Genomic DNA, 23,421 nt, shown 5'->3' on the forward strand with positions numbered 1-23,421 from the left:
CCTGGGCAATAGCGCAGGACAGAAGCAGGGGTTGGAGGACTGCTCTGTGAGGCTGCACAGCAGTGGGGGCACAGTGTCCCATGTGGAATGACTTCCTCCTCCTGCAGGTGGCAAGCAGCATCACAACAAAGATGGGTCCCCAGTTATAAACACACAGGCACCTGGCACATACATCCCTCCTTCAAGTTGGACCAGCAGCAATTGCTTTACTAAAACTTCAAAGCCAAGAAAAGCAAGACTTGGTCTTCTGATGACCCTAGCCCACAGCCTGGACACTGGGACCAGGGTTCCCAGGTCTGTGGCTGCTGTTGAGGAGTGTTCTCTGCACATAACAAACTAGCAGTGGCACTTTTAAAAAGTGACAAGAGGCTTGGTTTCCACTGTGTGGCTTTATTCAGTTTGCTCTAAGGGCAGAATCAATAGTGGGGATCACAAACATCATTGGACTGGCTCACGAGCCTCATCAGTAACACCTGAGAAGCAGGACACGTTACACAAGTTGCAAAGAGGGCACCCTGGAGTTCAGTGACATGATAGCAGGTGGACTGAGGGTAGATGCAACAGGTGTGGACACTCACACGGGATCGGAACCTGGTTTCTAGACAATTCTGGGACCCTTGCTGCAAACCCTTCATCTAGCGCTGCTGTCTCCGATGTAAACGGCGACGCTGCCCACTCCCCAGGCCTCACTCAGGCTGCACCTGGGTGGTCCCTATGCCCACGGCACTGGCATACGCTGTCAGGATCTCTACTATCTGCTTTGTCTCTAGCGTCATCCGGGCCTCCTTCAGCCAGTCCTGGGCCACGCGTCGGGACTCCCCCTTCAGCTGGTTGACAAACTTGGCCGCCAGCTCCAGGTCACCATGCTCGATGCAGTAGGAGGCGTATGAGAGTAGTTTAAAGGTGCTCATGTCCTCGGGGTAGAGCTCTGCTGGCGGCTTCAGCTGCTGAGGTGGGAACAGGAGCAGCGACTGCAGGTAGGACAGGAAGTACTGGTACAAGCTGTTTCTGGTTTCGTCAATCATGGCTACCCTACGGGCTTGTTTCTGAACATCATAGAAACGGGCCCTTAGGGTCTCTTCACTGTAGACCCCTCTGGTCAAGGACTCTGGAGGGATGGCCGCAGTTAAGGCTTGGGCAAATTCACTGTCAGAGCAGTTGGCTCTTATGGCCTCCACCGCAGCGCCCAGCGGGACAGTGGGCGTGTCTGCGGACGAGGTCTTCATGTTGTACTTCAGTGCCTCCACGGAAAGCCAGAGCTGGTGGGCCTTTCTGGCTTCTTCTTCAGCAACCGCATGGCCTGCAGAGGAAGAGAGGCAAAGTCTTTTCTCGATGCACTCAACAGCAGGCCCGTCCCTGAGGGCAGCAGAGGCCCCAGGGCCTCTCAGGCAAGGCAGCTGGCTCAGCACAATTCCACAAGGAGGGCTGCTGGAGTCATGGAGAGACCAGGGGACTGTATGTAGCAAAGCCCTGACTCTTCCCCTCTCCCCCAGGCCAGAACATGGTCAAACTGCACACACGTTACTCACGGGCTAAGTCAGATATTCTGTGTTTAGTACTTGAAAAGCAAGATGGTACTATTAAGATTCATTTTAAGGTCACCAGAAATTGTGCTGCAAAAAAACATGGAATACTTCCGACCTGTCATCCCAGCCATTTGGGAGACTGAGGCAGGAGGATCCCAAGTTCAAGGCAACCTGGGCTTTTAGGGAAATCATGCCTCCAAATAAAAAATAAAACAGGTTAAGGGTGGAGCACCCCAGGTTCAACCCCCAATACTGGGGGCAGAACAAGGAGGAAGACTTCCCAATGAACTCACAAGACAGGATTGGATTTTGAAAACTCCCGAGTACTGTGCTTTTTTGTTTTTTAATATGGCAAAATGAGATTCTATTATATCCCAAAAAAATGTATTTCACAGGACTCTTGCCATCAGCATGAGGCCTCAGCATAACTCCTATCCACTTAAGGGGGGTTACTTAGCACATCACCTCCAGAAAGCCCTCCAGTGCCCAGGGAGGAGAGCAGGTCCTCCCTGGCCTTCACTACCAAATACCAGACACACAAGCAAGACTGTGGGGTGACGGGCCTGAAAACTATCTCATGCCTGTAGTACAGATCATTCAGAGTTGGCCTTTAGCACCCTCTTATCTGATTTCCTCTTAGACACCTGTTAAATGCTTCTCAAATCTGGGGCCAACATCCCAGGAAATAAGTGAAATGCAGGAGAGTGACTTTAGAGTCAGCATGCTGCCCGTGACACAAGACCCCAGGGAGCTGCACTGAGATGAAGCAGGGCGAGGAGGCAGGGACTTGCTCACTCTGCACAGCCTGCTCGATTCCTCTCAGTCTAGCATAGGCCGTGTTGATGTCCAGGGTGAAGTTGTCAACTTGCTCTTGACTGAGGCGACGGAACTCTAACTCTTGTTCTGAGAGTTTCTCAGACAGGTCCTGAAATGAAGCACAAGTAGTTGGAGAAGAGCCCCGCTGCCCCAGAAGGGGCGTTCCGTCCCACCACGGTGGACCGCACCCCAGGAGCAGGCTCAGACGTGGCACATCGTCCTCTCTGGTTTTCTCATGGGACTTACTATTCAAGCTAGAAACCAACTGCAAAAGTCAGCCACTGTGTTGCAGGTAACACTGAGATCGTCTTCTAACCCTCTACTGAAGAGATAAGCCCTTCATGTTTCTCTGAAGAAAAAACCCAAATGGAACTTAAAATATCTTATCTTGTCACAAATTCCAATTTCCTAGCTTTCCTTACTTAGAAAGCCTCACTCCTTAGAAGACAGACCCGCTCTCGTTCCTGCAGATGCCAGGAGCGAGCTGGGATTAGAGGCATCAGACATTCTGCTGTGGCCTCCACGTCTCGTCTCTCTGGAAAGCTCTTGGTCATCAGTCTGAGCACAAGCACAGGCTTGAAGTCCACGGAGAGGAGGCAGGAAGGGCAGCCTCACACGACGAGGTGCACCCCGGAACTCCTCGACCACCCCACACACAGACCCCGTGATAAGAGTGACAGTTCTGTAGATACACACAGGCCCCACAAGGCCAAGCGACACCATCGGAACCCTAGAGGGAGAGAAGAGCAGTGCGGCTCAGTGGCAGAGCGCCCACGTAGCATGGCCAGGCCTGGGTCCATCCCAGCACCACACAGGAGGAAGAGGCCGTGGGGCAGCTGAGCTTCACCAAGGGGCCTCACCTGCTCAAACTCAAACTTGAGCTCTTGTTCTTGTACCCTGAGGACATCTCGTAAGTGGTCAGTGTGCGCGGCCGCCTGGCGGCGGAGTTGGGTCCTCATCTCATTCTCCATAGCATCTCTGACTTCCTCCACCTGTGAGGACAAACACGGCAATGATTACTTCTCAGTTCTCCACAGGAGAAGCAGAAGACCGGGTGACCATGGCGACAGTGGCTGTGTGCTAATCCTCTACGAGGCCCACGCAAACACTCTCATTCCCTGGCTCCAGGACTCCAGGCTGAATCTGCCAAGCAGCTCGAGCAAGGCCTCACAGCTGGATCATATCAGAGTCTAGGTGGGGTCCATGTGGCCTGGATACTTGTGCTTCCCTCACATACTAGGCTGCCCCTTGAAAACAGAAAACACACACAAACAAAAAGCTGTTCCCCGAATCACGACACCCTGACAAGCAAGAGACTGCAGAACTCTGGCCCACGTGACCTCAGGGAACACTTCAGGCCTCCACTTTATCAGTGGTGAATAATGAGATAACTAATATCTTGCAAGTAATTTCTTCTTTTTGTTGAGGGGTGTGTGCTGGGAATGGAACACAGGGCTTCATGCCTGCTAAGCAAGCACTGTACCACTGAGCCACACTGCCAGCCCTGCCAAACAATTTCTTCTAATCAAAGGTGCTGGGTTAAATTCTCAGCACCACATAAAAATAAATAAACAAAATAAAGGTATAAAAAAAATTCAGAATTCAAAAGCTTCTTCTGATACTGCTGAGAAAGATGAACTAGATCATCCTGGATCCAAACAGTGCTCTCCAACAGCTTATTTTCAAATGAATTTAGACTTAACATGGGCCACATCAAACCAAAAATATGAGAAGCCAAGCAGGTCTTGCCTAACAATTAGCCATGAGTCACATTACAAGCCACTGAGCACTGAGGACCTTTCGGGGCTCTTTTCTGAGGCACAGGATATGAAACCTGAGAGCCCACTCTAGCGTCTGCAGTACCAGCAGTGGTGGACACCGAGGCACTGGTGTTCAGGCTGGCACACTTCTCACCCGCGCCCCCCTAGCCCAGGAACACCCCACGCAGGCAGCCCTCTCCAGGTGTGGCTCTGGGCAGGAGTGGTCAATAGCAGCTCCCACCTCCTCCCACTCAGCAGGGACACACAGGGTGGAAGGGCAGAAACTCAGTCCAGAACTGTGCTGTCCACTGAAGGCCAGGAGGGCCTTGCTGTGGAGACCACATCCAAGTTCAGAGCTAAGGCTGAAAGATGTGGCAGGTGAAGAGCAGGAAGATCGAGGGCAAGGAATATGCCGGCAGAGAGCTCAGCAGAGAGGTGCAGGGTAGGATGCCTTGTGGCCGGAGGTGGGGACCCAGAGCCCTCAGGGAACAGCTGGCCAGGACTCAACTCCTGGACTCAGAGTTGGAGGTGAGGCTCAGAGGGAGAGTGCTTGCCTACCACGCACAGGGGCTAGTTCTGATCCCAGAACCACAAGAATCTGGACTTGACATTAATGGAGGGGTGTTCAGCAGTGTGGTGCCGACCGGTGTTTCCTAAGGGCTAGCTGCCTGCATAAGTAGATGTGAAACAGGTACAAAAACCGATGGTCACCTGGATGAAGGGGGAGGTGATGGAAGCCAAGTGGACAGGTCTGGGGTCTACTCTGGATGAAGACCTGGCATGGACTGGACATGGGGCAGTGGGAGAATAACCACGCAGGGCTCTGGTTCAAACAGGGTAGGTGGTGACTCATTTAGAGAGAAGCAAGCCAAGGGGCTGGGAGGCAGGTGCTCTGACTATGGAGCAGGCTGCTGGCTGGGAGCGGGTTGTCTGATATAGATGGCATTTAGCCTCCCGCCACAGGAGGAGAGCAAGCGCTGGAGGCAGCAAGGGGAGACAGGCTCCACAATGTGCCAGCAGTAGGTAGAGGCCAACCGGGCCAGTGAGGGGGAGAAAGGCCAGGAAGGGCAGGCTCTACAGCTTGAGAGCAGGAGGCTTCAAAGGGAGGATGAGCTGCCATGCTTGCCAACCAGAAGGATAGCTCAGGAGCTGCTGCCTTCATTGGTAACTACCACCCCTCACTAACAATACAGCAGAAACACACGCAGGGGTGGCTGGGCGCGGACGCAGAGCGCTTGACTAGCATGTATGAGGCACTGGGTTCACTTCTCAGCTCCGCATAAAAATAAATAAAATAAAGGCCTAAAAAAATATTCAGAATTCAACTGATTCTTCTGGTAATGCTATTTAGGGACAGACTGCTGCGAGAGATGAACCAGGTCATCCTGGATCCAAGCAGCTTATCAGCACTCACACTTCCGTATCTGCTCAACCTATAGGAACTCCACTAGGTCAGTCCTTCCCGGAAGTACTGACCAGGAGAACAAGGGCTGAAGCGCCACTGTGAAGACGGACAGGTGCAACTCCTGTCTGGATCTGCCTGTCTGGACCTGGGGGGAGCTACCCAGGGTCTGGCTGGACGCCCTAATTATTACTTGTCAAGCAGTGAGTCTCAGACTCTACCTTTCGGTCCTGCTCAGCCTGCACTTCGCTTCGGTGATGCTCTAATGCCTTTGCCACTGCAGAATCAAACGCCCGCTTTTCTTCCAGCTTCTGTTTCTCCAAGGCCAACGCGATATGCTGCTTCTCTGTGGCCTTCTGCTCTGCTAGCTCTCTGTTCAGCTGGTCAATGCGACGGTGTGCATGCGCAATCAGAGAGTTCAGGTCATCGGTAGACAGCTTGTCAGCTAAACAGATAACCACATCAAGGTGATGATTCCACCAACACTATACATCACTGCAAGGGCATTTGCTTCATTTGACTATGATTTTACAGCTGTAAGGAAAGACAAAATGTAGCTAGTGTGAAGAGATTTAAAGTCTCCTGATCAGTAACTGACAGCCAGCATCCAACACCTGGCATCTGTCAATTGCAAAACCCAGAGTAGTTCTTCAAACCTGAACTAAATTAAGTCAGCTTTCCAATTTACTCTCATTTTGCTTCTAAACTAAAGTTTGCCAGGTGTGATGGCAAATCCCTGCAAACCCCATGATTTTGGAAACTGAGATAGGAGGATGGCAAGTTTGAGGCCAGCCTGGCAGCTTAGCAAGACCCTGTCTCAAGATAAAAAATAAAAAGACATGGAGGGGGGATGCTAAGCAGGGACAGCTAAGTGACAGAGTGCTCCTGGGTTCCATCCCCAGTACCAAGAAATAAAGCTCATACATACTAACACTTCTACACCTTCTTTCACGCATAACTAGTACTGGTCCCAACAGCCATCCAAATAAAGACTGTGTTCTACAAAACCCAAATCAAACTGAAATTCTCTCACTCTTGCCTAACAACAGTTAGTTCCTTTTCCTCAACACAATTTATCTAAGACAATAATCTGCAAGCAGAGCTGGCCACAGAATCACTTGTGGAGTTTTAAAAAATATTTACACCTAAACATTCTCATTTGGACTTAAATCCATATAGTACTGGATTTTTTATAGTTTGTTTTTTTTGTTTTTCAATTTCACACTCCACGATGGTGCCAAAACATGCCACAGGTCAAGAACTATAACTCCAACAATGAAATACAAAATGTAGGGGAGTCTCTATGACAAATGACCCAGTAAAAGGTAAGCTGAGAAGCAACAGAGCCTAAGGGACATACTGAGTGAATCCAGTGGGTGGCCCTCCTCTGGACAGAGACATGAATAAACTGTAAACATGCACCACGTGAGGCCACTGGACCAGTGGGGAGAGGCCTGATGACAGGATGGGATCAAGTGTCAGCAAGACAGTGTCACACTGACTGTGCTTTCAGAAACATACTAGGAGCACTTACAAGTGCAAGGACGTGAGCTGGGGGAGATGTGGCACAGAAGACCAGGCTGGCCCGGGGCTGACGACTGCCAAGGGCGAGTCATGGGTCTGGGGGGTTCACGGTGCCTGTCTCCCTGCTTTCAAGCGTTTGGAATTCTCCAAAACAACAGCTAAACATAAGAAAACACACACACGCCCTCACATCTACAGCTCCCAATCATTTGGAACACGTTTGTTCCTGAGAACAAATGGTTGCCAAAATTACCCAATTCAGACTTATCACATGTAACAATTCTACTTGATATTAATTAGATGGCTTAGAATAATAGTCACAATCAAAAGACTTGAGTTTTTAAGAGTCAAAATAAATTCCTTTAAACATTGGGGCTGGGGTTGTGGCTCAGCGGTAGAGCGCTCGCCTAGCACAAGCAAGGCACTGGGTTCGATCCTCAGCACCACATAAAATAGTATAATAAATAAAAGTTTAAATAAACATAAAATACACATTATTACTCACCTAGGTCAGAAATACCTACAAAGAAAAAGAAGAGCCATTTAAAAAAAAGAAATGTACATACTTTCCTTACTGATCATTGAACAGAACATCCAAAAGGGACAAGGAAGAACAAGAAATTTACACAAGGAAAAGGTATTTTAACATTGAGATGCAAAATAATAGTTTATTTCATAAAATTTAAAGGGACTTTAAAACAACACATATCAAGGTAAATTATAATATTTTAGAAACAAGAGAACCACTGATACTAAAATTAATCTTGGTTTTAAGGGGACTCATTACCCTTTGACCAAAGTGATCAAGTTATCACAGAAATCCCAGCTTTCTTCCATCCTTCCTATTTGCATTAGCTCAGAGTAAGCCAATAGTCCTGCTTATTTTCAGAACCAGGCCTGACATTCCAAATACTCAAGAATTGTTTTCTTTCTATAGAAGTTCTTGAACACTTGCACATTTAACCTGTGCAAAAAAAAACTATGGCTGTCCAATTTGAGGGTAAGGAGAAAAAAGAACCTTGTAACCTTGTGAAGTTTGAATGCTGCTCCGCCAGAGGGTGAGCCCCAGGCCAGAGGAGAGAAGCAGAGCTCAGAGAGCTCTCAGCAGGCACTTCTTAAAGACCCTGCAGTCCTAAAGTCAACTGCCTCCTCTGTAAGTCAACCAAAGGAACAAGGATCTGCCCAACACTGCAGGAAGGACTGAAGAGGCTCCACAAGGGGAGGGCGAGGCCAGTCTTGATGTGGCACATACACATGGCTACGTGTTCTGTGGTCCACTGCCACGAAGGGGAGGTCCCCTGAATGCTGACAGTCCACTCGGCAACACCCAGCTGCCCCTCAGTGGCTTCCTCTCCCCACCCCCATAACGTGAGCTCTGAGCCTGGAGCTCCTGGGGCAGGTGCTCTGGTACGAGCCTACCTAGAAGAGACTCAGCTTTTTTTTTTTTTTTAATTTCTTACATATACTCGGCTTTGTTTTTCATGTTCTTACAAACTCCATGACAGTGAAGGACCCTGTCCTCAACATCTGCACTGGAGAGGGTGCTGAGGCAGATCCGCAGTTCCTGCACAGGCCTGAGTCCCCTGCAGCACATGCCGAGCTGAAGCGCTGGGCCAGGGCTTGCACGCCTTGCTTTCTCCAGACTCTGGGAGCCACACTGCAGCCCAAGCTGCTCCTCGTTGTTCCTACCCACTCCACTCAGGGCCTGGGACACAGAGCAGATGCCCCTGCCACTCTGCCCACAGATCATGGCAGCAGCTTTCACAGGGCCTCCTACCCTCATCTCCCTAGTGGGAAGCACATCACTCCTCTTCTCAAGGCCAAAAGGATGTCCCATACTGCCAATACAAATCACTCCAGCAAAGGACAGTGTGGCCAGCAGGCAGCAAAAAAATCTTGCCTCCACCTCTAACCTGGGCCAGATTACTTGGCCTCCTAGAGTCTCCATTTTCTCCTCTGTAAAATGGAGGTCATAACAACACAGCTCACAGGGCTGCTGTGAGCCATAATGAGCCAATACAGGAGGGGTGCTCAGAACACAGGGCCAGGCACAGAACACTGCTCAACAGTGCTGGCTGCACATGTGTGGCACTGTCCAGTTACAGAGAGCCCAGAAAAAGGACTGGACATAACGAACACCACCAGGACACTTAAGAACTCAGAGAAATGAGAACACTGAGGGCAAAACAATTGGTAACAAACGTACTGACAGGCGTGGTGCAGGCCCTGAGGAGTCCCCCTGAGGGCCGGGCATGGGGAAGCCATGTACTCTGCAGGATACACAAGGATCAGTCACTGACTACCCTCAGAGGAGATGGCATGGCCATGGGCAGAAGTGAAAAGCAAAGCACACCAAATGCCATGTGGGTCTTTTAATTTTTGTGCCACATGTGAATGTGTGTTTTAAAAATTAAACATTTTTTAATCTTTGATCATGACCCAGAGACGGCACTACAGGGGCCTGACTGTTCTTGAGCACAGGGCTCCTCCACCCTACAGTACTGACATTCTGGGCCAGACAGCCCTCTGGAGCACCAATGGCCCTCTCCCACCAGAGGCCAGGAACATTCCCGCTGTGTCATCAAAAATGTCTGCAGACACTGCCCAATGTCCTCTGGGCGAGGACCATACTTTAATGTCTTTGTGTTTTATAGACCTTTTCTCCGGCAGCCTGAGCTCTCCAAGGGACAGCCAAATGGTTGGCTTCCTTCTCTAGAGGAACTGGGGCCCAGGGGAATTCTCAACATGGTGCTATTACACAAAGCAGTCATAGGTGTGCTTCAAGCAATTCTTTACAAATACCTTTAAAGGACCAGAGGACTGAATGATCCCAGGGATGCAAAGCATTTTAGTAGAGTCAAGGTTGTACCATCATGGAATTAAACACTGGCTGACGCTGTTCGCCAGGGGGAAAGCTACAGGAGCAGTGTCAGAGTATGCCACCTGTCACGACTGGTTGAAACAGTGTGCTGTACCAATGACATGTTTCAGAGGAGCGTGGAGTCCATGAATGGAGTTGAAGCAGGTGTAGCTGAGCAGTGCTAAAAGTCAAAGGGAGAAAGAAGCGTCCCAACGCATCAATGGTACTTACTCATCCCTTTCCACCCAGGAAGGACCTCTGGAGTGATACTCTCCAGTTCTCGTCTGAAGTCATCCCGGGCTTGGACCACCAGCTCATGGTACTGCGACACCACCTTAGCCTCGGACTGAGCAGCCTGGACCTGAACAAGCACCAGGGGTATCATAGGTTAAACTGAGCAATGAGGACCACAGACGTCCCTCAGGTCTGGTTAGGAATATGCAGGCAAAACCCGCAAACCAAAGCTCAGCAAGAGGGAAACGAACCTCTTCTGTCTCCTTCCAATTCCTACTCCAATGCCAGGGACAGGCCCTTTCCCATCTTATTGTTCCCTCTGCCCCCTTTCTCTGGGTCTTGCAACTACCCACATAGATCACCTGAGTGCAATCCTAGCCCAAGATCTGCCCCAAGATGGAAGTTTACCTAAGTGACAACAGCTGGAGACCAAAACCACTATTATTATAGAAAGTGTCAATAATACTGAATAATCTACTTCACATTCAAAACAGGTTTCTAAAAACAGTAACAACTAAATGGCACACACCCTGTAATCCCAGCTACCTGGGGTCTGAGGCCAGTCTAGGCAATTTAGCATGACCCTGTCTCAAAATAAAAAGGGCCAGGGAGGGCTGGGGATGTGGCTCAAGCGGTAGCGCGCTTGCCTGGCATGCGGGTGGCCTGGGTTCGATCCTCAGTACCACATACAAACAAAGATGTTGTGTCCACCGAAAACTAAAAAATAAATATTAAAAATTCTCTCTCTCTCTCTCTTAAAAAAAAAAAAAAAGGCCAGGTATATAGCTCGGTGGTAGAGAACGTGCCTAGCCTATTTAAGACCCTGGGTTCAACCCCAGTAACTGAAAAAATAAAATAGTAACAATAGTCTTTGCAGGGGAAGGGGAGGAGATGATAGAAATCTTTATTGTTTTCCTGAATTCTTAAAGTATTTTGATTGAATAACTATATTTAAAAACATAGAACACTGCAAAGACTTAGGAAACTGACCTTCTGGACCACACTGTCCAGACCCACAATCATGTCGCGGAGCTTCCCCTCTGCGGCTATAATGTGAGGCTTGGCTCCAGCAACCTCTTTTCTCTTTGCATTTTCAATGACACTTTTCATCTTCTCTAACTCCTCTCTGGAAACCAATAAAATAAAACACAGTTTAGTACAACTCCTTATCAACTTTATCAAAGAAAACACCATATACATTTGTTAAAAGTCCTAAGAAATATAATTCCAAAAAAACAAAAAAATCACTTGATTCTTTTTATGGTCAATAGGCAGAGAAGCCTTTCTCACCTAGAGCTGAAACCCTCAGCCGAGGTCAGGGCGGCAGAAGACACACTCAGGGCTCTTGTGTTGCAGCAGATAGACTGTGACCCACCTTCTAAATTCTGATGGAACTTCCCAACCATTCCAGCAAAATTTTGAGATTATAGCAGAAGCTCAGGAAATGTGTAGACACACCCCCTAAGCAATAAGCCACAGCAAACCTGATTTTATGAGAACCTTTATATCAATTTCTGCCAAATTTATTTCGGCTTAATTATGTTTCATTTTCTCTCTTCTTGAACCTACGTGTTCCTGATTATGCCAGTTCAGATAAGAGCACAGAAGAAGGGAGAAAGATTTCTCTGCCTCCTCTTTATTCCATTCAGAGGGTAGAAAACCTCCAGGAGGCCCTAATTACTTGTCCAAGTCCATGAGTAATTACTTGGCTTTGAGAAGGGCGTCAGCAGCTTCATCCACGGCCTTCCTGCGCTCCTTCAGGGCACCTTCCACCGTGCGCCACTGGGCAGACTTCTTTTCACCTGCAACCTGAACAGAAAATGCTGATCACAAAAACATGCCTACGTGCTGAGACGGCCACAGGACAAGCCAAAAAGAGGAAATACAGAAGTGTGTGACATGAAATTCAACCGTAAATATTTATATGCCAAGTTTCACCATAGTAGGAGATCAATCTGAGCCTCCTGGTGAGGCACAAGAACTCCACAGCCACCCATGTCAACTGTTCTTCACAGATTATGTGTAAACAAACAAGGACACAAGAAATATACAACCCAGTGCATACAATTATTTTCCAAAGAGAGATATTTGCTATTTAAATTATCAAAAGAAAATATGACCCAGACCTTTCCATGAATTGTTCGTGAATTCTAAAATCATTCTTCAATAAAGTGCCAACACTTAACATTCTCTTAACTGCATAGGTCTGACTACCAGAATCATAGTCTAAAGCATTCTTTAATGTTTTGGAGTAGTGCAGACTCCCTAAACATTAAGGTGTAAATCAATGATAGTTTAAAAAACAGAACAAAACAAAAAATCTCCAGAGGTGAATTTAATTGCATGTGATTATATATATATATATACACATACATACACACACACACACACACACACACACACACACAAACTTTTTTTTCCCCTTTGGTACTGAGGATTGAGCCCAGGGATTCTCAATCACTGAGCCACATTCCCAGCTCTTTTTACACTTTTTATTTTGAGACAGGGTCTCGCTAAGTTGCTAAGGCTGGCTTTGAACTTTCGATCCTCCTGCCTCAGCCTCCTGAGCTGCTGGGATTACAAGCGTGCACCACTGCACCTGGCTGTGATTTATATGTTTTTAAAAGGGGCTTCGAAGGGGCGGCTCAGTGGTAAAGAGCCTGCTCAGCCTATGCAAGGTCCCGGGCTGAATTCAAAGTGCATGTGTGTGCATCTCCCTTTGGCAGATCCAACATCCCCCTTCCGTCCCCAGCTTTGGGAGTAACTGTGGCTTTTCAGCAAACCTGGTTTATATTTGGGGGTCATGGCATATTTTTTAAAAAATCTATAATCACACTCAATGCAACATGTTGCTCACACTGAGGTGCCAGGCAACCCAGACCACTGTGGTGTGGACTAGTGACAGCTCCGTCCTCCCCTAGGTCGGTAGCACACACCAAATGAGCAGAATGTTACTGGGCTAACTTTTCCTCTTTCCTTTTTCCAAATGCATATAGTTTAAACTGCATGCATTACATTCAGGTATGAAGCAAAATCACCTTCTAGCCCATTTTCTTGACACTATGCAGGGAACCTGGAGATGAAGAGGAGCACACTAGATTACCAACAGATGCAATACTCTCACCTAGGAAGACGACTGAATTGTCTCAATAATCGAGTTTCAAAACATCTGCATGGGGGCTGCTGCAGCCTGGATAAGGAGTGCAGACTCAGAGAGGGTCTGGGCCTGCATGCTCACCCCACATCTCCAGCTCCGCCTCTGCAGCCCTGGGCTGCTCCAGAGAGGGCTGGCAGAGGGACTCTCACTCAGCCTCAGTGACACCGGATCTGGCCTCCATTTTAAAGTCATACCCATCATCAACAGAACTTAGAGGCCAGTCCCCCGAGGCAGGGTTAACTGTTTTCAGTGCACTGGACCACAGAGGCAGTCTGAGGAACATCTCAGAATAACATTTTTAAATCCTTCAAATCAAACTACAAAATGTTCAAAACGGAGCTCGAAATACACTGAAATACAATCATAAAATTATTGAAAATTTTGTGAAATAGTAACCAAGATCTAGAAGAAGAAATATCCCAACTGAGAAGTAGTGATGAGCAGACATATTGAAAAAAAAGCTGCAAGCACCACAATGCGGTGTGAGAAGCGCTTTCTGTTGTGACCCAAGTGGAAACTGAACTACAGCAGCTTTTATAGATAGTCATACCTCAAGAAAATGGTTCAGCATTTCAACTTCAGGCTAGGGAAAATAAAAATGTTCCAGATTCAACAAGCCACTAAATTCTATCCACAGACACACTTCAGGTTAAGACCTCTGCTATAAATATTATATTGTTTAATATTTAAATAAATAATAGTATTAGAAGAAATTTTTGGTACTTTTCTTTTCTGTGTCTCTATTCACTGGGGACTGAACTCAGGGTCACTCCACTACTGAGCTGCATACCCAGCCCTTTTTATTTCTTATTCTGACACAGTGTCTCGCTAAGTTTCCCAAGTAGGCCTGGAATTTTTGATCCTCCCATCTCAATCTCCCAAGTAGCTGTGATTACAAGTGTGTGTCACCACACCTCTAGTGAACTGTTACAAGGAAGTGACAAAGCAAATTCAATGTTATGGCGTGAATAATGAAGCTGCTGTCTTCAGTGAATCCCCACTTCAGCCATCCTCAAAGTATACCAAGAATGGGCGCGGGGGTGGGCACTGCTCAGTGATTGAGCACTCGGCCTTGGTTTCCACCCAGCACTAAGAACAAAAGATGCTATGGTGTGGGCTGTGGGGCATCTCGTAGGGAGTAAATTTTCTAAGATTCTAGCATATGCTGTTACCAGGATCTGGTCTTCCTAACCACTAGACAGACTTGTCAAACAGGCCAATGTCCATGGCACGTCTGGGGGTCTCACTGTCTTTCTGACTGAAGGTACTTCTGCTACAGAGGTCCAAGGGGCAGCCACCCCACCACAGCCAGGCAAGTCCAAGTATTCTAAATACAGCTGTGAGAGAGAGAGAGTGATTTGGAATGTCATATAGATCCTATATGCACCTACAGCTTCTTTTACAGAAGACTTAAATCCATCTTTAATATTTGAAAAAAGTGGTCATACGTTTTCCTAATTTTTTTCTAACATTAGCTAACACTCCCTAATCTTAGTTAACTGCTATATTCATATAGTGTCCTTGAGTAGTAAAATCTTGATTGTAACAGATTTTTGTGCTGTCAAACATGCACTACACAGTGTCCGTTCACTGGGAAGAGGAAACACTATCCCACGTGGCCTTACACCAAAGTGGAAACAGGCATTTAAAGGTCCCAGCTGTTTCTTCTGAAAGCACATTCACCCCTTGGGCTGTAACCCAGCTCAACACCATGGAATGTTAAGCCTTCTCACACCTGTATAAACAGCACATTAAACAGCCTGGGCAGTCTCCACTGTGCTAACTGATCAAATTCTGATATTTATATTTTTCCTTGAACTTCAAATAAAATGCAGCTTTCTCTTAAGTTTTCAAAGGCTGTAGTTTCCAGCAATTACTGTCAGTAGTCTGATTTAACATGCTGGAGGTACATATCACTGAAACAGTGTACAGCATGCTTCAGTGCTTAAACACCCACCCAGTCACAATGCAGTGCAACTTTACAAGTCATGCATGATCTTTACCCTGGGGTGTTTCAGGAGTTTATTTTGTTTGTTTGTTTGTTTGTTTGTTTATTTATTTATTTTTTGAGGAGGCAGTGGTACTAGGACTTGAATGTAGAGGCATGTGACCACTGAGCTGCAACCCATCCTTTTTTATTTTTTACTTTGAGACAGAGTTGCATTAAAATGCTGAGGCTGGCCTCAATCTTGTGACCCTCCTGCCTCAGTCTCCTGAGACGCTAGGATTACAGGTATGTGCCACTGTGGGAGGCCGTTGTGCTATGTGACCAGCAATTTCCTTTCCTGATTGGTGAGGCTCTGTCGGTCACTTCCCGTGATCTGGTCACATCAAAGTGGCCGTAGACAGTGGCCTAGATTTTGAAAGTCGTAAAAATGTAACAAAATGTGTCTTCATGCATAGGTGTGCCTTCTTGCAGCCCCATGGGTCGAGTTACACTCACCTGTTCCTTTGTGATATTACCCCTTTGCCCTGTTTGGGATAGAATGTTCCATGGAAACGCCCTTTATGGGTCCCCTTCCCTTACTCTGCCTATGTGATATTACCCCTTTGCCCTGTTTGGGATAGAATGTTCCATGGAAACACCCTTTGTGGGTCCCCTTCTCTTACTCTGTCTTTGGGTGTGGCCTTCCTAGATGTTGGTCAACCTGCTGACAGCAGACACCACAAAGCTACACTCAACCCCCTGAAACCTGACTCCTTGCCTCATTTGAATGGCTTCTCCTCAATAAAAGGGGTCAGCATATGCTCACTCTCGTGCTCTCTCTGCGAACCCTTAAGGTCAGAGGAGCCATCACAGGACCCCAAAGAAAAAGGTTTCTCTGTCTCTTGTGTGGTTATTTCATGCAGCCCAGTTCCTCTGGAATGACCCTGAGTATTTCATGCCAGGAATGTGACATGCCACCATGCCCAGCTGAGATTCACAGCTTACTGCTTTATTTTTTGAAGTGTTTAGTGTAAGTTAAACAATCAGCATAAACATTAAGTGGTGTTTCATGTACACATGTACATACTCTCTATTATTTTTTAAAATTGCATGTTGATCTAAAAGTATCCTGAAAAAAAAAGTTTATTTAAAGAGATAGTTGTCAATAAAAAAAAAAAAAAAAGGTAATGATATTCAAGAACTACTAAGATATAAAATAAAGCCAGGTGTGGTGGCACGCACCTGTAATCCCAGTGACCTCTGAGGCAAGTTCAAGGAGAGACCCCCATCTCAAAAAAAAAAAAAAAAAAAAAAAAAAAATAGGACTGGGCTGGGGCAATGAGTAGAACACCCATGGGTTTAATTCCCAACACCAAAAAACAAACAAACAAACAAAAAGAGTATCAGAGCAGGGGCTGGGGATGTGGCTCAAGCGGTAGCGCGCTCGCCTGGCATGCGTGCGGCCCGGGTTTGATCCTCAGCACCACATACCAACAAAGATGTTGTGTCCGCCGAGAACTAAAAAATAAATATTAAAAATTCTCTCTCTCTCTCACTCTCTCTCCTCTCTCACTCTCTCTTTTAAAAAAAAAAAAGTATCAGAGCAAATCTGAACTATAACATATTAGTATTATGAGATAAAAATAAAGCACCATACATAAAATTGACTAAAAAATTTAAAGGCTTTTCTTGGGATTTTTTTTGGGGGGGAAGGGGTGGCGGTGGTACTAGGGATTGAACTCAGGGACACTCAACCACTGAGACACATCCCCAGCCCTATTGTGTGTTTTATTTAGAGACAGGGTCTCACTAAGCTACTTAGTGCCTTGCTTTTGCTGAGGCTGACTTTGAACTCGTGATCCTCCTGCCTCAGCCTCCTGAGCTATTGGGATTACAGGTGTGCACCACTGTGCCCAGCTCTCAGCTTGTTTTTTTAAAGACAATTATTTTAGACTGTTTCTGCTCAGCAGGAGAAAGCCAGAACACGAGGAAGAAGCCTGTGTGGTAGATGTCAGACACCTCAGCCTCCGGCTCACCTCGGCATCGTCCATGGCTGCCTTCAGGACGCTGGAGTGGGCGTTCACGGCCTGGACGGCAGCGTTCTGGGCTGCAATAGCCTGCAGAGTGACGGAAGCAGTTTGGCTCAGAGCATCTTCTAAGCTCTTGGCTAGAGCTAGAGAAAAAAAGAATAGTTAAAAACAAGTCCTTCCCCCTAATGACCTTAAACACTCCTTCTTTCCTACAAAGTCTCCATTGCACTACCCAAAACATGTAAAACAAAATAAAATCACAAGGGACCCAAACTGTAGGTTCAAAGTTCACTTTAAAAGTATGGTAAACTAGTCTTGCTGGTATAATCCCAGCTACTTGGCAGATTGAAGCAGGAAAATCGCAAGTTTGAGGTCAACCAGAGCAATTCAGCGAGACACTGTCTCAAAATAAAAAAATGACAAGGGTTGGGATGTAACTTAGAGGAGTAGCACCCCAGAGTTCAATCCCCAGTACCAATAAAAAAGTACAGTAAAATGTCGATAATAATATAATCTGGATGATGGATCTATCAGATTTATTACCTTATTTCTACTTTTATGAACATGTGAGATTTTTCAAATAAAAACTAGGGATTTTAAAGGAAAAAATTGCTTAAACAAGGCTAACACATTTCAAATGGAAAAAACAAGGAAAGAACACATTTATAAAGGCTATAAACATCACCACCAGCTTTCCTCATTTTAAATAACAATTGTACAGACTGACTGAGAAAAAGAGGTGCCTATTTTCAATCCCTTAGCAAGAAGGAAAACCCAAGAGAAAAAAATCGTGTATTACCAAGATTCAAGATGAAATAAATGGGGGAAAAATGTGTGTGAGTGCGCGCACTCACAAGCATAAAAAACAACAAAAAAAGGAAAGGGAGCTTGCAATGGAAAGTGATTTTAGGCAAAAGGGCACAAGAAAGAGCAGACATCAACACTGGAGGGGTTGCCACCTACGTAAGATCACATCTGTATATGCTGCCTCAAAATACCTCCAAAGAAACTTCAAGACTTATACTCCAAAAGTAAAGGGATGATTTTATACTAAATTAGAAATAGCTATTTAAAGAAAGAAGGCCATGAGAATACCAATTTAATAATAACTGCTTTCAGAGATGACCCAAAACTACAGAAACACCGGGCAGATGATATAAAGACAAATGGTGAGCATGTGCACGAGCAGCCGAGCCAGAGATGAGGGGCAAGTCTGAGGAGCACAGGGCACATCTGTAACACAGGTGAAAGGAGGGGGCTGCAATGGGGCGGGCAGAGAGAAGGGGGAGCAAGTGGGGGCAAGGGGCACGCTGGCCTCCAGGGTGGATGTCCAGGCACAGCAGCAAGCCGCTGCCTCACAGAGGCACATGGCACCACGGCCTCCACCACCTGTTCACCACTCTCTGCTCCATGGTAAGAATCACATACCCCCAAGAGTAAGGTCAGGGAGGAGACCGAGGGTCAAAACCTGACATTCCCACTTCAGAAAATGAAAGGCAAGAGAAGCTGAACGAAAAAATAAAATAATAAAGGAGAAGATAAGGCAGAAGACATCGAATCTCAAATTTATAACTTAAGATGCCCATGTGATAAAGGGAGAAAACTGAACAGTGAAGAAACATACAAATTTAAAAATATTCAACGAAGTGGGGAAAAACATACTGAAATATTTCACTTATTGAAAAGTAATTTATTTAACATCCTTAACTATCTGTAACATGGCCAAGATCTCAAAAGAATGCAAAAGAAACAAAAACTAAACTTCAAATCTGAGCCAAAGTGATGCCCTCTACCCATGCTCACTCTTCCCTTTCCTAACATGGGGGCTCCCCAGAGCCACCAAGAACCAACCTAAGAGTAGGGAAACAGGCAGAAGGCAAACAACAGGGACACTCTCTGGAGAAACAAAGAAGTCACAACAGCTGCCATCGAGATTTTAAACCAACACACAGGCAGTACTGTACAGACAGGAAATTTGAGGTAGCTATTATCTTTCTAAAAACTCTTGAAAAATAACATAAAATTAAAACTTAAAAAGGCACATGTTTGTGAGCTGAAAACCAGAAATGTGCACAATGCCCCATATCTCACCAGTGACAGACATGAGTACTAACATGTCTGCAGAGGCACACACCTGCAATCAATCCCAGGGACTCGGGAGGCTAAGGCAGGAGGATCACAAGTTTGAAGTTATCCTTGGCAATTTACCAAAACCTCTCAAAATTTAAGGAACAATGAAGAGAGAACATTCAAGAAAGAAACTAAAGATCTTAAAAGATTGAAAGACCTCTCATGTTCTTGGATAGGCAGAATTCATATTGTCAGAGTGGCTATACCACCTGTAAAAGAGTAATCAGATTCAGTGGAATCCCCCCATTAAAATATCAAATGTTCTTCACAGAAATAGAAAACAAAACAAAACAAAAAAAACCCTAAAACTCATTTGGAAGAATAGAAGACTCAGAACAGCCAAAGCAATACAGGCAAGAAGAGCAACACTGAAGGCATCACAATACCTGATTTCAAAGTACACGACACAGCTACAGTAACAAACACAGCATGGTACTGGCACCAATACAGACAGGAAGATCAATGGAATAAAGAGACAGACACAACCCACAACCTTAAGCCATGTGAACCTTGACAAAGGATCAAACACATATATTGGAGAAAAGATAGACTTTTAAACAAATGTGCTAGAGAAATCAGATATCATATGTAGAAGCACAAAACTACATTCCTACTTCTCATCCAGCACAGAAATCAAATCAAAGTGGATCAAACACTATAGTGGATTTAGACCAGAAACTTTGCAACTACCAGAAGAAAACATATGGCCAACAGTCCAATATACTGGCACTGGTACCAACTTCTTTACCAAGACCCCCAAAGATCAAGAAATGAAACCAAGAATCAATCAGTGGGACAGCATCAGATTAAAAAGCTTCTGCACAGCAAAGGAAACAAAAGCATGAAAGAAAACCTATAGAATGGGAAAAAATCTTTGCCAGCTACTCCTCCAACAGGGGACTGATTAACATTCAGAATGTAAAATGAACTCAAAAAACTTAACACCAAAAAAAGGCAATAAAAAAAGACAAAATAATTAAAAAGACATTTCTTAAAAGAAGAAATACAAATGTCTAACAAACAAAAAAGAACTGTTCAACATCTCTAGCAATCAGGGAAATGCAAATCAAATCTCACTCCAGTTAGAATGGCAATCATCAAGAATACAAATAATTATAAATGCCAGCAAGGATGTGTGGAAAAAGTCACTTATACATTACTGGTAGGACTACAATTAATACAACCACTTTGGAAAGCAGTATGGAGATTCTTCAAAAGAAACAGGAATGGAACCACCATATGATCAAGCTATCCTGATTTTAGTTCTTCTGGATAAATACCTGGATACTCTAGTGACACAGTCACATGGATGTTTTTAGCAGTGCAATTAACAACAGCAAAAGGAACCAACCCAGGTGCCCATCAACAGATGATAAAGAAAATGTGGTATATATACACAAAGGAATTTTACTCAATCTCAAAGAATGGAATCACGGCATTTGCTGGTAAGTGGATGAAACTGAAGAACATCATGCTGAGTGAAATAAGCCAGACTCAAAGTCAACAGTTGAATTCATTTTCTCTCATATGCGGAAGCTAGAGCAAAATAAGGGGAAAACAGGCAGTGAGGCAGATCCCAAACAATAGAGGGAAGGTAAGTGGGGCAGAAGGAAACTGAGGAGGTCATGCTCTGTGCACGTCTGTGTGAATGTGCCACAGGGAATTCCACCTTTATGTGTCTCTATAAAGCACCAAGTAAAAAAAACCCAAAACAACAATAAGTAGAAGGAGTAAGGAAGTAGAAGGAAGACCAGGAGAACAGAGAAAGGGGAGCAGGGGGACGGAGAGGAGAGAGAAGGGATATTGCTAGGACTGGGGCTGGGGCTCAGGGGCAGAGCACTTGCCTCACACATGTGAGGCACAGGGTTCTACTATCCTCAACACCACATAAAAATAAATATGTACTGTGTCCATCTACAACTTAAAAAAAAAAAGTAGTAGTAGTACTAGGGACTTAAGTGGAGCAAATTAAATTCCATGCATCTATGATGTCAAAATGAACCCCATTATGATGCACTAACAAAAATGTTAAAAAAAGATCAGGGTAAGCTGATATTTACCCTTGTAGTTATGACAGTCTATTAAAATAATTTATCCTCCTGTGAAAAACAGCTGGGAATGTAGCTCAGGGGTAGAGCACCCTTGAGTTCAATTCTCAGTGTCCTCCTCCCCACACACAGGAAGAACAGGGTTAACAGTGAGAGTCCAGAGACTGGGTGACAAATAAATTTACAAGTTTAACATGCTAAAACATGAACAAGCAACTTCTATTCCCCAGAGTATAAAGAATACAAAGAGTATAGAGAATCCTCACGATTGGATATGGAGGCACAGGCCTGTAATCCCTGCTGCCCAGGAGGCTGAAGCAGGGGGATCCCAAGTTCTAAGACAGCCTGGGCAACTTAGTGAGACCTATCTCAAAATAAATAAAAAGGGCTGGGGATGCATCTCAGTGGTGAAGTGCCCCTGGGTTCAATCCCCGAACTCAGTGGAGGGGAAAAAAGGATCTTCAGCACTAACAATCATAAAACAAATGGAGAAAGCGCACGTATTATTTGGAGTGTTTGTCAATAGCACACAGCCCTTATTGCCTGGGTGGAAGCAGTTTAGATAAAGAACACAAGTGATGAAGAGATGGTGGTGGAGAGCAATGACACTAAGGAGACAAACAGCACCACACTGTGAGTGACGACGAGCCTGTGCTGCTGGTGTGCGGCAGCAGGGAGGTGACCCGAGGTCCGAGGCTGCCGCTCTACATACACGCAATCTCAACTTGCTCGTGCTTTTCCTGCTGCGCCAGGCGAGCTGCGACTTCTTCAGGTGGCCGCTCCCTTACAGGGGATGAGGGTGCTTCCTCTTGCAGCAGAAGTAAATAAGAGGAGATTAAGTTTCAGACAGAATTACACACAAGAGTTAACAGGACATAACCACTTAGATCAGCCCGGGGCATTCTGTGGCTAAGAATTCCAAAACCATGTCATCATCTCAGCAATTCCAAGATGACAAAACAGGACTCCACCGCTGACTTCTTTATTTTCAAAGATTTATTCAGACTTACAAACTCTGAAAATGTCCTAAGCAAGTCAGCAAACTTAAAAGCAATATAAATGTATGTTTACATAGTGTCTATGTGCTGCCTAGGCATTAAGTGGTTCAGATGAGCATACCATCTATGATACAAGAAATGTAAATAATTAAACTACCTGAGATTACAGGTGTGGGTTTTCCTCCACCAATTTCAGGGCGATCAGTTTTTACAGATTCCTCATGCTGAACCGCAGGGGCTGGGACGGAAAGTGTATCACCTGCTGCAGAAATAATTTGAGCTGCCTCTGTAGGTGCTATAAATATATATTATTCAAGGTATTATAGAAATCCACTACCATGGACTGGGGATATAGCTCAGTTGGTAAAGTGCTTGCCTTGCATGCTCACTGCTCTGTTCAATCCCCAGCACCACCAAAAAAAAAAAAAGAAAAAGAAATCTACTACCATTACTGCCCACTTCACATCTGGCTTCTTAAAAACACAAATGCATCTACATGTTTGTGTGTGAGTAACACACAAACAGGGCACGGTCCACTGCATGCATAACACACACAATTGAGAAAGGGTGGGAAAACACGAAAGACAGAAGTCTTGTTGGCATCCATCTGCATTTTTACCCTCCTCAATCTGACACAAGACTTCTAGTAACAGTGTAAGCCCTGAACACACAGTAAGTGTGCAGGAGACCTATGTACTGTGGAGAAGAGTAGCACATGAAAAGAAAGCCTGCAATGAAAAGGCACAGGAGAGCAATGAACCAAAGGCTATTTTAAATTGCTCTGAAGAGTGGCAGAGATAAAAGAAGAGGTATGAGCAGGAACAAGATGACAGTTTTAAAACAAAGAAGAAAATGTCACAATTGACAGTAGGTTTGGAAAGAAAAAAAATTAGTCCAAGAAAAAAAAAAATCACGTCAGAAATGATATTTTTAAAAAGGAAGGCTAAGAAATCAAGGGCCTGCAAATTTATAAACAAAGAGAAAAATATCATTCTAGAAATGAAATGAG

General features: G+C 45.4%; 1 protein-coding gene across 8 annotated transcripts in view; it reads right to left on the reverse strand.

The window, feature by feature from the left end:
* Positions 1-374: 374 nt before the first annotated feature.
* Positions 375-23,421, reverse strand: part of IMMT (inner membrane mitochondrial protein) — a 42,914-nt gene continuing 19,867 nt past the window's right edge. For 2 of the 8 annotated variants that reach the window (XM_081265019.1, XM_081265026.1), the window contains exons 5-15: positions 22,570-22,707; positions 22,127-22,222; positions 17,243-17,379; positions 11,828-11,931; positions 11,113-11,248; positions 10,120-10,249; positions 7,534-7,548; positions 5,726-5,949; positions 3,203-3,334; positions 2,322-2,451; positions 375-1,300 (exon numbers count right to left, since the gene is read on the reverse strand). In XM_081265019.1, coding sequence (XP_081121145.1) covers positions 687-1,300; positions 2,322-2,451; positions 3,203-3,334; positions 5,726-5,949; positions 7,534-7,548; positions 10,120-10,249; positions 11,113-11,248; positions 11,828-11,931; positions 17,243-17,379; positions 22,127-22,222; positions 22,570-22,707 — 1,856 coding nt within the window. In that variant the 3' untranslated portion in view covers positions 375-686. The remainder of the gene's footprint in view (positions 1,301-2,321; positions 2,452-3,202; positions 3,335-5,725; positions 5,950-7,533; positions 7,549-10,119; positions 10,250-11,112; positions 11,249-11,827; positions 11,932-17,242; positions 17,380-22,126; positions 22,223-22,569; positions 22,708-23,421) is intronic. The other 6 variants (XM_081265022.1, XM_081265021.1, XM_081265024.1 and 3 more) reach the window with 6 other exon arrangements.

The sequence above is a fragment of the Spermophilus citellus genome (assembly GCF_964194105.1).
Source record: "Spermophilus citellus genome assembly, chromosome: 13".
Lineage (NCBI taxonomy): Eukaryota > Metazoa > Chordata > Mammalia > Rodentia > Sciuridae > Spermophilus > Spermophilus citellus.